The 13,221-nt window shown below is 48.1% G+C and overlaps 1 protein-coding gene across 4 annotated transcripts in view; it reads left to right on the top strand.

The window, feature by feature from the left end:
- The window catches only part of CNKSR2 (connector enhancer of kinase suppressor of Ras 2), a 236,725-nt gene that overhangs the window by 175,215 nt on the left and 48,289 nt on the right, over nucleotides 1-13,221 (top strand). For all 4 annotated transcript variants that reach the window (XM_054399320.1, XM_054399319.1, XM_054399314.1 and 1 more), the window contains 4 exons: nucleotides 3,659-3,707; nucleotides 4,546-4,718; nucleotides 5,789-5,862; nucleotides 12,999-13,070. In XM_054399320.1, the coding sequence (XP_054255295.1) occupies nucleotides 3,659-3,707; nucleotides 4,546-4,718; nucleotides 5,789-5,862; nucleotides 12,999-13,070 (368 nt within the window). The remainder of the gene's footprint in view (nucleotides 1-3,658; nucleotides 3,708-4,545; nucleotides 4,719-5,788; nucleotides 5,863-12,998; nucleotides 13,071-13,221) is intronic.

The following is a 13,221-nucleotide window of genomic DNA, read 5'->3' as shown; positions in this document are numbered from 1 at the left end:
CAGAGTCTTGTCTTCTGTAGGCTGAACAGCCCCAGCTCCCTCAGCCTATCCTCATAGGAGGATCATCTGTGGCCCTCCTCTGGAAGGAAATTGTCTGAGCTGTGAACTGAGAAGTGCTAAAGTTTGGGGTTGTTTCTTCTTCAATGACTTTTGAAGTTGGGAAAATTTTTCAAAGGATCTAGGAGGGAGTTATTTACACCTCTCTGCCCAGGCACTCTGTTCCTGCTGGGCCATAAATATCTCTTTTACTCCTACATAGGTCAGAATGTTTCATGTGATGTAAGCTGGGGTGGTGCTACTGTCTCAGCTTGCTGAGAGCTGGTGCTGAATTGATATCAGTAGCAGAAGGGGAAAAAAAAGACAAGAGAGGGCAAGAAAACCACCAATGGGCTCCTTGTTGCTTCACAGTGGAGGCTATATGAGGCTGTCTAATTTGACCTGGGGTGGCAATACAATTGAGTAGCTTGCTTCTGGTCTGCAAGGGATCAGCACATCCAGCAAGTCACAGTCTCACAGTATGTCAGAGGTTGGAAGGGACCTCCAGAGATCATCAGGTCCAACCCCCCTGCCAGAGCAGGAGCACCCAGGGGAGTCTGCACAGGAATGCATCCAGGTGGGTTTGGAAAGGCTCCAGAGAAGGAGACTCCACAACCCCCCTGGGCAGCCTGTTCCAGGGCTCGGGCACCCTCACTCTAAAGAAGTTTCTCCTCATGTTGAGATGAAATCTTCTATGTTCAAGTTTGAACCCATTGTCTTATCACTGTGCACCACCCAAAAGAGCCTGGCCCCCTCCACTAGACCCCCACCCCTCAGCTATTGATAGACATTGATCAGATCCCTCTCAGCCTTCTCTTCTCCACACTAAACAGCCCCAGGGCTCTCAGTCTCTCTTCCCAGGGGAGATGCTCAAGTCCCCTAAGCATCCTTCTGGCTCTCTGTTGGACTCTCTCCAGCAGGTCTCTGTCTGTTTTGAACAGTCAGCTAATTGTTTATTTTCCCCTTAATTATTGTTCTCTTCCTGGTAATTTATCCCCATGGCCAAGCATTTGCTGCTTGAGAATGTCTCATCAGTGAGGCAAGACGTCCTTGGAAGCTGAGCCTCAGCCTCCTGCATTTGAGCTCCAAGTGTATGGGAACTGGGGAGTAGAAGATGAAAAGCAGCCCTTTGAATTGAGAAGGGAGCCTTGTAAGACAGAGTGAGGGCTTGTCTTGTGTGCTTACAAACAGGCTTTGGGATCACAGGGCTGTCAGTGCTTTTGCCTGCATTTGTTTTTATCAAGCCTCACAAACGTTTTCATTTTTCTGCTGGCTCAAAGCTGAAAGAAGAGGTTTTAACACTCACAGATTCAGAAATTCATAGATTCATAGAATGCTTTAGGTTGGGAAGGACCTTCAAGATCATCTAGTTCCAACCCCCCCTGCCATGGCGAGGGATACCTTCTGCTATCCCAGGTTGCTTGAGGACTCATCCAGCCTGGCCTTGAACGCCTCCAGGGAGGAGGCATCCACAACCTCCCTGGGCAACCTGTTCCAGTGTCTCCCCACCCTCACTGCAAAGAATTTCTTCCTAATCTTCTGTCTAAATCTGCCCTCCTCAAGCTTCAATCCATTCCCTCTCATTCTATTACTGCAAGCCCTTGTAAGCCCTTCTCAGCTTTCTCATAGACCCCATTTCAGGTACAGGAAGGCTGCTCTAAGGTCTCCCCAGAGCCTTCTTTTCTCCAGGCTGAACATCCCCAACTCTCTCAGCCTGTCTGCACAGGAGAGGTTCTCCAGCCCTCTGATCATCTTTGTCCTCTTATTCTGGGGGCCCCAGAGCTGGAGGCAGTGCTGCAGGTGGGGTGTGAGCAGAGCAGAGCAGAGGGGCAGAATCCCCTCCCTGTGCTGCTGCTCTCCCTGCTCTGGATGCAGCTCAGCACACAGCTGCCTGCTGGGCTGCCAGGGACCATTGCTGGCTCCTGGGGAGTTTCTCATCAGCTGACACTCCCAAGCACTTCTCAAGACTGCTCTCAGGCCACTCCTTTCTCAGCCTATATTTGTGCCTGGGTGAGCAGTTGCTCTAATGTGGCCTTGCCTCTGCTTCAGCACTAATGCACTTCATTTTTATAGAAAACTAAAATCATGTCTTTAAATCTTGGAGTGATTACTTGCAGAGTTATTTTTGCAAATCACTGGAGGGATGGCAATTATCTGAGTCTGTTGGTTACCTTTTTTTTTGGACAGAAATTACCATAAAATATGTTAATATGAATTGCCTTTTTCTTTTTTTTTAATAAGCTAGGGTCTAAAGTAAAGGAATCATTTCCATCCTGCCTCCTTGCCAAGGCAATGGAGTGGTTTATGGGAGTGGATCAACTGGAGTGAAATATTGGGAAAGCTGGGGGGGAAAACTGGTCAAAATTAGGTAATTTTTTTTTTTAATTTCAGAATGTTTATTTGGGAGACTTGTTCCCAGGTGTGATTTAGCAGACTTCTATTGGTGTCTTTAAAAATATTAGGCTCACTTATCAGCAAACTGCCTGATATTCATAAGACCATTGTATAAAAGCCTTCACACCTGCATCAGGCTATGTGTTAATTAATATCACAGAATACCTCTGGTTGGAAGAGACCTCCAAGCCCATCCAGTCCAACCTTCAACCCAGCACTGCAGGGTCAACACCAAACCATGTCCCTAAGCACCAGCTCCACACACTGCTTGAACACCCCCAGGGATGGGGACTCCAGCACTGCCCTGGGCAGAACATTCCAATGTTTGACAACCTTTTCAGGGAAGAAATATTTCCTAACATCCAGCCTGAACCTGCCCTGGTGCAGCTTGGAACCATTTCCTCTGGTCCTGTCTCTTGCCACCAAGGAGCAGAGGTTGTCCCCTCCTCACTCCAACCTCCCTTCAGGTAGTTGCAGAGAGCAATGAGGTCTCCCTCAGCCTCCTCTTCTCCAGCCTGAACACCCCCAGCTCCCTCAGGTGTTCCTCATGTGCTCCAGATCCTTCTCCAGCCTCATTGCCCTTCTCTGCCCCAGCCCCTCAATGACCTTCCTGTACTGAGGGGCCCAGAATTGAAATATTTGCATCTTTATGCTCAAGAAAACCTTAATTAGCTGATGTAGAAGAAACAGGCAGGCTGTGTAGCTTCACTCTTCTACTAACCAAAGGGAGACCTCCCTTCCTCCCTTCCTCCCTTCCCTTCCTTTCCTCCCTTCCCTTCCTTTCCTCCCTTCCCTTCCTTTCCTCCCTTCCCTTCCTTTCCTCCCTTCCCTTCCTTTCCTCCCTTCCCTTCCTTTCCTCCCTTCCCTTCCTTTCCTCCCTTCCCTTCCTTTCCTCCCTTCCCTTCCTTTCCTCCCTTCCCTTCCTTTCCTCCCTTCCCTTCCTTTCCTCCCTTCCCTTCCTTTCCTCCCTTCCCTTCCTGAGAGAAACATTTGTTAGAGCAAACTAATTTGTGGTCTGTTTTCAGGTGGTTCCCTCTCTGCTTTTGCTTAACCAACATGAACAGATAAACTTAAACCACTTTTTTTTTTCCTTAGACCTAGAAGTCTGTTGGCTGGTGTTAGCTGTTTATGACTTCAGCCTTCTCAGCCTTGCACTTCTCCTGTGACAAGAGTTTGCTTGCATACAAGCACTGCATTTTCACTTCTTCCATGTTTGGTTTTCTTGCAGACCTTTCAGCAGTCTTCTCTACAGCAGAAGAGTAAAAAGAAGAGCAAAGGTAAAAACTGGATTTGACTTCATCTGTTGGTAGGAAAGCAATGGCCACTTTTAATGTGGGTGATATTGCTGTAGCTGAGGAGCTGCTTTTTTTAACTCAAAATCCTGTGACCATGTTGAGATGTTAAGTCCATTACTGATGCCTCACAGTCTTCTAATGCTTCTCTACCTGCAGTTATCTGCTGCTGCCAGACTCCAGCCAGGGCTCTTCTTTAACAGCTGTAGTACTTCACTGCAGCCCTTGCTTGTTACCTAAGCTGCCAGATAATTAATATCACAGTAAATTGTCCACCTTTGATTTTGAAGTACAAAGGCCCTAGGAACTGTTTAGTTGCAAAAGGAGCTGCAAAGAGAGTTTTGGGTTTTTTTTTTTAATACCCAAGAACTGTTTCACAGCTGTTCTTGGCAGCCAAGTCTGAAGAGTCCATCTATATACTGTGTGCCTTCATCTGATAGGAAATATGAATTTGAAAATGACAAATAACCAATTTTTCCCTTATTTTTTAAGGATCTTGCCTGCCTTTTGTCTACAGTGTCTTCTCTGGTTTGGGGTTTATGTTTGGGGGCTTTTTGTTTGTTGTTTCTGGTTTGGGTTTGGTTTTGTCTTTTCCTCCTGTGAGCTGCCCATGGTTTGGTTTGGGTTTTTTTAATTCATGGCACCTTGCACAGGCTCTGTGGGGGGGGGGAAATAGTGTTTGTAATAATTTCTTCCTGGCAAATTGAGGTTGAAAAATTCCAATTTATTTGCTGAAGCAAACATCTCCTGCTTTCTGGCTAGCTGTGTTGTCTGTTTAGTGGGCAGGTCAGATGCTCTCACCTCAACTCCTTGTCCTTTTCAGCTCCCATTCCAGGTAAAAGCAAAAGGAGGATCTCATGCAAAGATCTTGGTCGAGGGGACTGTGAAGGCTGGCTCTGGAAAAAGAAAGATGCCAAGAGTTATTTCTCCCAGAAATGGAAAAAATACTGGTTTGTCCTGAAGGATACATCTCTCTATTGGTACATTAATGAAGAGGTAAGCCTCTGTGCTCACTGTCTCAGCAAAGACCCTGTGGAGTGCTGTTGCATGGTGTAGTGGGAAACCAGAGTGCTTTGAGTGCTCATAGATGTGGATAGCTTTATCCACCCAAACAATCACCTTCAGCCAGCCAGCCACCAGCACCCCTACATCTTTCCTGCTCCTGAGATCAGCCTGACAGGTCTGTAGTTCCCTGGATTCTTCTTACAGAATCATAGAAGTGTTAGGGTTGGAAGGGATCCCAAGGATCAGCAAGTTCCAATCCCCTTGCCATGGGCAGGGACACCTCACACTACAGCAGGTTGCTCACAGCCACATCCAGCCTGGCTGCAAAAACCTCCAGGGATGAGGCTTCCACCACCTCCCTGGGCAACCTGTGCCAGTGTCTCACCACCCTCATGGGGAAGAACTTCTTCTTAATATTCAATCTGAATCTACCCTAATTTTGCTCCATTCCTCCTGGTCCTATCACTCCCTGACACCCTCAAAAGTCCCTCCCAGCTCTCCAGCAGATCCCCTCCCAGCCTGTCCTGGTTAGGAGGTGATGTCATGCCTCTTAGCTGTGACATTATATAAAGCTGGCAAACTAAACAGCACACATTGAAATTGCTTTTTTTATCCCTCCCCCCCCCCCCTGTATTTCTTACACTAGGCTGCATTTCTCCTCACTAATTAGTCCATCTTCCCCCTCCCTCTCCAAAAAAAACCCAAAAAACTAATTGCCATATTGCTATGCAGTACAATAATTGCTAATTGCCTGAATGCATCTGGTCATTCTGTGTGTTTATCCAGTGATGGCTCAGCTGTGGAGCTGTCTGGGGGGAAAGTGGGCATTGCAAATTGTGTTTTACACCAAGGGGTCTGGCTTCACTGCTTTGGCAAACAGCCCCAGGGGCTTCTGTGGAAGCCTTGCCAGAGCACAGCCCTAACATTACTGTTCCTTGTGTGAACAAGTGAAAAATAGCTTTAGCTCTTCACTGTGGTGGGTTGTGGTTGGGGTTTTTTTGCCCCTTTTTTTTTTTTTCCTGATACCTTCACAACAGTAACATCTAGAACTCTCCTTGCAGGATGAAAAAGCAGAAGGATTCATCAGTCTGCCTGAATTTAAAATTGACAGAGCCAGTGAATGCCGCAAGAAATAGTAAGCATGGCTCCAAAACTGCCAGGGAATGGAGTGGGTTATAAAGGAGAATGGTTTGGGTTGGGAGGGAGAATGGTTTGGGTTGGGAGGGAGAATGGTTTGGGTTGGGAGGGAGAATGGTTTGGGTTGGGAGAGAGAATGGTTTGGGTTGGGAGGGAGAATGGTTTGGGTTGGGAGGGAGAATGGTTTGGGTTGGGAGGGAGAATGGTGTGGGTTGGGAGGGAGAATGGTGTGGGTTGGGAGGGAGAATGGTGTGGGTTGGAAGCAGGGAGAATGGTGTGGGTTGGGAGGGAGGATGGTTTGGGTTGGGAGGGAGGATGGTTTGGGTTGGGAGGGAGGATGGTTTGGGTTGGGAGGGAGGATGGTTTGGGTTGGGAGGGAGGATGGTTTGGGTTGGGAGAGAGAATGGTTTGGGTTGGGAGAGAGAATGGTTTGGGTTGGGAGGGAGGATGGTTTGGGTTGGGAGGGAGAATGGTTTGGGCTGGGAGGGGGAGAATGGTTTGGGCTGGGAGGGGGAGAATGGTTTGGGCTGGGAGGGAGAATGGTTTGGGCTGGGAGGGAGAATGGTTTGGGTTGGGAGGGAGAATGGTTTGGGCTGGGAGGGAGAATGGTTTGGGCTGGGAGGGAGAATGGTTTGGGCTGGGAGGGAGAATGGTTTGGGCTGGGAGGGAGAATGGTTTGGGCTGGGAGAGAGAATGGTTTGGGTTGGGAGGGATGATGGTGTGGGTTGGGAGGGAGGATGGTGTGGGTTGGGAGGGAGGATGGTGTGGGTTGGGAGGGAGGATGGTGTGGGTTGGGAGGGAGAATGGTTTGGGCTGGGAGGGGGAGAATGGTTTGGGCTGGGAGGGGGAGAATAGTTTGGGCTGGGAGGGAGAATGGTTTGGGCTGGGAGAGAGAATGGTTTGGGTTGGGAGGGAGAATGGTTTGGGCTGGGAGGGAGAATGGTTTGGGCTGGGAGGGAGAATGGTTTGGGCTGGGAGGGAGAATGGTTTGGGCTGGGAGAGAGAATGGTTTGGGCTGGGAGAGAGAATGGTTTGGGTTGGGAGGGATGATGGTTTGGGTTGGGAGGGATGATGGTGTGGGTTGGGAGGGAGGATGGTGTGGGTTGGGAGGGAGGATGGTGTGGGTTGGGAGGGAGGATGGTGTGGGTTGGGAGGGAGAATGGTGTGGGTTGGGAGGGAGGATGGTGTGGGTTGGAAGCAGGGAGAATGGTGTGGGTTGGAAGCAGGGAGAATGGTGTGGGTTGGGAGGGAGAATTGTTTGGGTTGGGAGGGAGAATGGTGTGGGTTGGAAGCAGGGAGAATGGTGTGGGTTGGAAGCAGGGAGAACGGTTTGGGTTGGAAGGGAACTGCAAAGGTTATCTTGTCCAGCCCCCTTGCAGTGACATCCCCCACTAGATCAGGTTGCTCAGAGTCTTGTCCAACCTCACCCTGAATGTCTTCAGGCTTGGGGCCTCAACCATCTCCCTGATCAACCTGTTGCAGTGTTCCAGCATCCTCATGGTGCAGAACTTGTTCCTAACATCCAATCTCAATCTGCTCTTCTCTCATTTCAAACCATTGTCCCTTACCCTGTCCCTGCAGGCCTTTGCAAACAGTCCCTCTGCAGCCTTCTTGTAGTCCCCTTCAGGTACTGGCAGGCTGCTCTTAGGGCTTCCTGGAGCCTTCTCTTCTCCAGGCTGAACAACCCTCAGCTCCCTCAGCCTGTCCTCGTAGCAGAGGCGTTCCAGCCCCCAAATCATTTTCTTGGCCTTTCTCTGGACCTGCTCCATCAGGTCTATGTCCTTCCTGTGCTGAGGGCTCCTGAGCTGGACACAGAACTCCAGGCAGTGCAGAGTAAAGTGGCAGAATGCAATGATACAGTAGAACAACTTGAACAAAGGACAAGGTTTTGCCTTTAAAAAGTGGAATAATAGAGTTTGTTGCAAGGATCATTTGATTATATCCAGACCAGGCAAACTGAGTGTGGTTCTCTGTGCCATCTTCCCTGGAGAAGGCTTTTTTCTTGTTTATCATGAGTCACAGTGCTTCAACAGAGCAAAATTAATTAAGAGCAAGAAGGCTGCTTGGCTGCATCTGTCCCTTTAGTTCCCTGGGTTTCCTTTCTTCTTTTGTTTCCTTCCTAGGTTGGGGCTTTTATTGATTTTTATTTGTTGGTTGTAATACCTTGAAATTGAATGAAGGGTTTCAAGCATAATAAGCAGAGCATCCAAACAAAAAAGTCCCCCAAGTTCATGGCCAGGCATCAACCTTTCATGGAACTCCAAATGAGTCAGCATCATCCCAAAGTTTGCTGAACAGTTTGTATCAGTCCTGAGGCAGAGTTAAAGAAAAGAATGGCAGTGATTTGCTGCTTGGTTTGGAGGGGGTTTTCTTTTTTTTTTTTTTCTTTTTGAGGTATGACCTAAAGGTCTCAAATGACTTTTCCTCTCACCTAGCTCTATGTGAGGCTGTCCAGATTTCTGTCACTGCACAAATCCATTTCTTATTTAGATGCAAATCCATGCAAATCAGGGGATCCTCCATGCATATGGAGGAGTGTGACAGGTTCATACTTCTACAGAGGTATTGTTACAGTCAGTGTTCACAGCACTGTACAGTACCTTAGAGGTTGGAAGGGACCTCCAGAGATCATCAGGTCCAACCCCCTGCCAGAGCAGGAGCACCCAGGGGAGTCTGCACAGGAATGCATCCAGCTGGGGTTGGAAAGGCTCCAGAGAAGGAGACTCCACAACCGCCCTGGGCAGCCTGCTCCAAGGCTCTGGCACCCTCACTGGAAAGAAGTTTCTCCTCATGTGGAGCTGAAATCTTCTGTGTTCAAGTTTGTCTCCATTGTTCCTTGGCTTATCACTGTGCACCACCCAAAAGAGCCTGGCCCCCTCCTCTTGACCCCCACCCCTCAGCTATTGATAGACATTGATCAGATCCCTCTCAGCCTTCTCTTCTCCACACTAAACAGCCCCAGGGCTCTCAGTCTCTCTTCCCAGGGGAGATGCTCAAGTCCCCTCAGCATCCTCCTGGCTCTCTGTTGGACTCTCTCCAGCAGGTCTCTGTCTCTCTTGAACTGGGGAGCCCCAAACTGGACACAGGATTGCAGCTGTGGTCTCAGCAGGGCAGAGCAGAGGGGGAGCAGAACCTCCCCAGCCCTGCTGGCCACACTTTTCTTGGTGCCCCCCAGGATCCCATTGGCTCTCTTGGCCACCAGGGCACATTACTGTCCTATGCAGAACTTGCTGCCCACCAGCACTCCCAAGACCTTTCTCCATGTAGCTGCTTTCCAGCAGGGCAGCTCCTAACCTGTCCTGGTGCCTGTGTTGATGAAAACCTTTTGCCTCCTAGTGGTTTTTATTGTTAATTTTATAAAAACTGGGGAATCACTGAAATTTGAATCTAAAAAAAAAAAAAAAAAGAAAACCCACAAAACAATTGTAGAAGTGAAATGGTATGGCCTGTAGTACAGAAAGTCCTAAAGAAGGCACTGACCTTGTATCAGTTGGTCTACTTATCTCTGCAGAATGAACTCCATTCTTTGTGGCTGTCTCAAAGGGGAGAAAGTGGAAATCTTTGGTTTAAAAGAAAAGAAAAAAAAAAAGATAGATGAGGTTGGACTCTCTGTCCTGTGCCCTTGGGCAATGTTGCTGAGGTGCTTCATTTTTATTCTTTTTTTTTATTGGGACAGCAGCATAAAGCCAACTCATTTCTCAGACTTGCACCCTGCTTAAATTGGTGTTTGGGTTGTTGGGGGTTGTTTGTTATTTTTGTTTCATTTGCTTTGGGAGCTAGTGGGTAGGAGAACATCAAATGGAGTCTATTAAAATTCCTTGCTTGGGTGGCAGATAAAGGAGAAAAAAGAATCCACAGAACAGATGCTGTACCAAGTTTAAGAAGTCAAGCTCTGGGTCTGAGTAACTTGATGATGTCTTTCTAAGCTGAGCAGATGTCTCTCTGCATCTGCTTTCACTTGCATAACATTTAATCAGACTCTAGTGGATTAGAGGGCATCTTGTTTGCCAAAAGTTATAGGGTGCCTTTGATAGCAGGGGATTTCCTGGGTAACAATTTCATAGCCCTGGTTTCTTAAAACCTCTTCTCATATATTTACATAAATGTGCATTCAGGACCACAGGGTGTTAGGGGTTGGAAGGGACCTCTGCAGATCTTCCAGTCCAGCCCCCATGCCAGAGCAGGACCAGAGAATCCAGCACAGGTCACACAGGAACACATCCAGATGGGGCTGGAAAGGCTCCAGAGAAGGAGACTCCACAACCTCTCTGGGCAGCCTGCTCCAGGGCTCTGGGACCCTCCCAGTGAAGAAGTTCCTCCTCATGGTGAGGTGGAACCTCCTGTGCTGCAGCTTCCATCCATTGCCCCTTGTCCTATCCCAGGGTGCAACTGAGCAGAGCCTGTCCCTGTCTGTCCCTTCCTTTCTGACCCCCAGCCCTCAGATATTGATAGACATTGATTAAATCCCCTCTCAGTCTTCTCCTCTCCAGACTCATCAGCCCCAGGTCTCTCAGCCTCTCCTCATCAGGCAGTCTCCAGTCCCTTCAGCATCCTTGTAGCCCTCCCTTGGACTTTCTCCAGCAGATCCCTTTCCCTCCTGAACTGGGGAGCCCAGAACTGGATGCAATATTCCAGGTGTGGCCTCACCAGGGCAGAGCAGAGAGGGAGGAGAACCCCCCTGGCTCTGCTGGCCACACTCCTCTGAATGCCCCCCAGGACCCCCTTGGCCTTCCTGGCCACCAGAGCACACAAGACATGGATATTGAAACCAGCAAGCATGCTATACCCTAAGAACACCCTTACCATCTTTCTGTGACTCAATGGATTAGAAGGCATGAGAATTATTTTATTTTTTTATTCATAAAAAGTAAAAATAATTCACTGTGACTCAGAAAAAAAGTGGTGATGCTCTTCATGTATCTTGTTTGCAGTTACCTTCATTTTCTTTGGGACTCTTGCTCATTTTTTTCTTCTTACTTCGAGGGAGACCTTAAGGTTATTCTCCAAAATAATTCCACTGAAAATTATTAATTACTGTCAGGTGCACTTCATGGATCTTCAAGTACTTCACTGTAACTCTTCACCCAACACAGCTCAGAAATTTTTTTCTAGTCATTTTTTGACATTATGTATGAAATGCAGCAATTCTCTCCACCCAGTCATGTTGATTACTTTGGTGGAAGCAAAAAAAAAGAAAAAAAAAAAAGATGAGATGTAATTGCCCAATATTTAGAATGGCCTCAAGAACTGTTCATTTCCAGCACCTTTTCAGAAGTCAATCAGAGCATCCCAATTTTCCCATTTGAAACACAGTTATTAGATGTCAAAGCAATGTGGAGGTCATGGGGATGTAAGAAATAGAATCACAGAATGGTCTGGGGTGGAAGGGACTGGGGCATCCAGTCCAACCCCCTCTGCAGTCAGCAGGGACATCCTCCACTGGATCAGGTTACCCAGAGCCCTGTTGAGCCTCACCTTGATTATCTCCAGGGCCCCAACCACCTCCCTGGGCAACCTGTGCCAGTGTTCCACTACCCTCATGGTGCACAACTGGTTCCTAACATCCAATCTCAATCTGCTCTGCTCTAGATTGAAGCCACTGCCCCTCATCCTGTCACTCCAAGCCCTCATGAACAGTCTCTCTCCCTCCTTCTTGTAGCTCCCTTGAGGTACTGGAAGGCTGCTCTTAGGTCTCCCTGGAGCCTTCTCTGCTCCCATCTGAACAGCCCCATTTGATGTGCTGCTTCAACAACATTTGATGCTCTGCTTTAGAAAACTGCAGGCATCTCCCCAGAATCATGCAGCAACATGACTCTGTCAAATGGGTTGTGAAAGGCACAGAGATATTGATGGATTTTGGAAGAATGGGGCTTGGCAGTCATCCCAACCCAGCTGGGAGCAAGGCTTGCTCTGAGGCTGACAGTGGATCCTGTTCTTCAGGGCCATCTCCAGCCTAGATCCAGCTCTCTCCAAAGAGAGACATCCCACAGCCTCTTTATGCAACTTGTCCTGATCTTGGCCACCATGACCTTTCCCTTTTCCCAGCTGAATTCTGTGCTGTGGCAAACCTGGCAACAGTAGAAACCCTTCTTTGTGATGCCACAAGCCCTACACACCTAGGTTCCTTCCAAAGCCAGACAACGAGCTTGGACTAAAGCAAGCCTGCTGCAAGACACTGTTTCATCAGCCACCCACAAGGCCAGATTGCCACAATATGTTCACTGAATCTTCATTCTCATCCATCTTGAGCCTTGACCAAGTACTTTCACAAAGATCTTGCCCTGCTTTCCAACAATTCTCCTGCCAAATCTGAGGCCAAGCATAAAATGAAGCAGAAAACAGCTTTCTATATTAAAGATGGACCTCCAAAGATCATCCAGTCCAACCCCCCCTGCATTCAGCAGGGACATCTTCAACTAGATCAGGTTCCCCAAAGCCCTGTTGAGCTTCACCGTGACTAGCTCCAGGCATGGGGCCCCAGCCACCTCCCTGGGCAACCTGTTCCAATGTCTAACCACCCTCATGGTAAAGAACTTCTTTCTAACATCCAATCTAAATCTACCCTGCTCTAGTTTCAACCCATTGTCCCTCATCCTGTCCCTGCAGGCCTTTGCAAACAGTCCCTCTGCAGCCTTCTTGTAGCCCTCTTCAGGTACTGGATGGTTGCTCTTAGGTCTCCCCAGAGTCTTCTCTTCTGCAGGCTGACCAACCCCAGCTCCCTCAGCCTGTCAGCTATCCAGGACTCAGAGTTTTTCTGTTGTATCAACTCAATTGTTGCATCAGTTTTCTGGTCAGAGAAAGCTGACAGCTCTGTGTCAAGATTACCTGCTGGATAAAGTTGTATCCTTAACTGGTTGATGGTTGACTTCATCCCAGTATAGTAAACTGCGGATGATGGTTGGCCAATGTTTCTGCACATCTGGATCAAGCATTATTAAGAAAGGGGAAGCTGAAGAGAACTTTACTTGGTGAAAGTCCTAAAAGCTGCAATTTTTTCTGTACTGCTTGAAGCTATCTAGCAGCTCAGGAAATCTGAGCTCAGCTCATTGCTTGGTGACCAAAGAGTCTTACCTTTCAGCCAACACAAAAGGTTGTGTGCCATCACAGCTTTATAATTATGTTTTTCCTCCACAGTGCATTCAAAGCCTGCCACCCTAAGATCAAAAGTTTTTATTTTGCTGCTGAACACCTAGATGACATGAACAGGTAAGGAAATCCAGCAAAGTTCAAGGAACTGCCCCCTTAAATGTGACATCTCTTGAAACTCAGGAGCAGCACAAGACATAATAAGTCACATACTAACTTGAGCAGTTCAGTTTAACAGCTGAGAAAATAAGTGCAGAGTGCCTGAGCTTTC

Source organism: Indicator indicator, chromosome 1, assembly GCF_027791375.1.
Source record: "Indicator indicator isolate 239-I01 chromosome 1, UM_Iind_1.1, whole genome shotgun sequence".
NCBI classification, from domain to species: domain Eukaryota; kingdom Metazoa; phylum Chordata; class Aves; order Piciformes; family Indicatoridae; genus Indicator; species Indicator indicator.
This window is presented reverse-complemented; position numbering and strand designations above follow the sequence as displayed.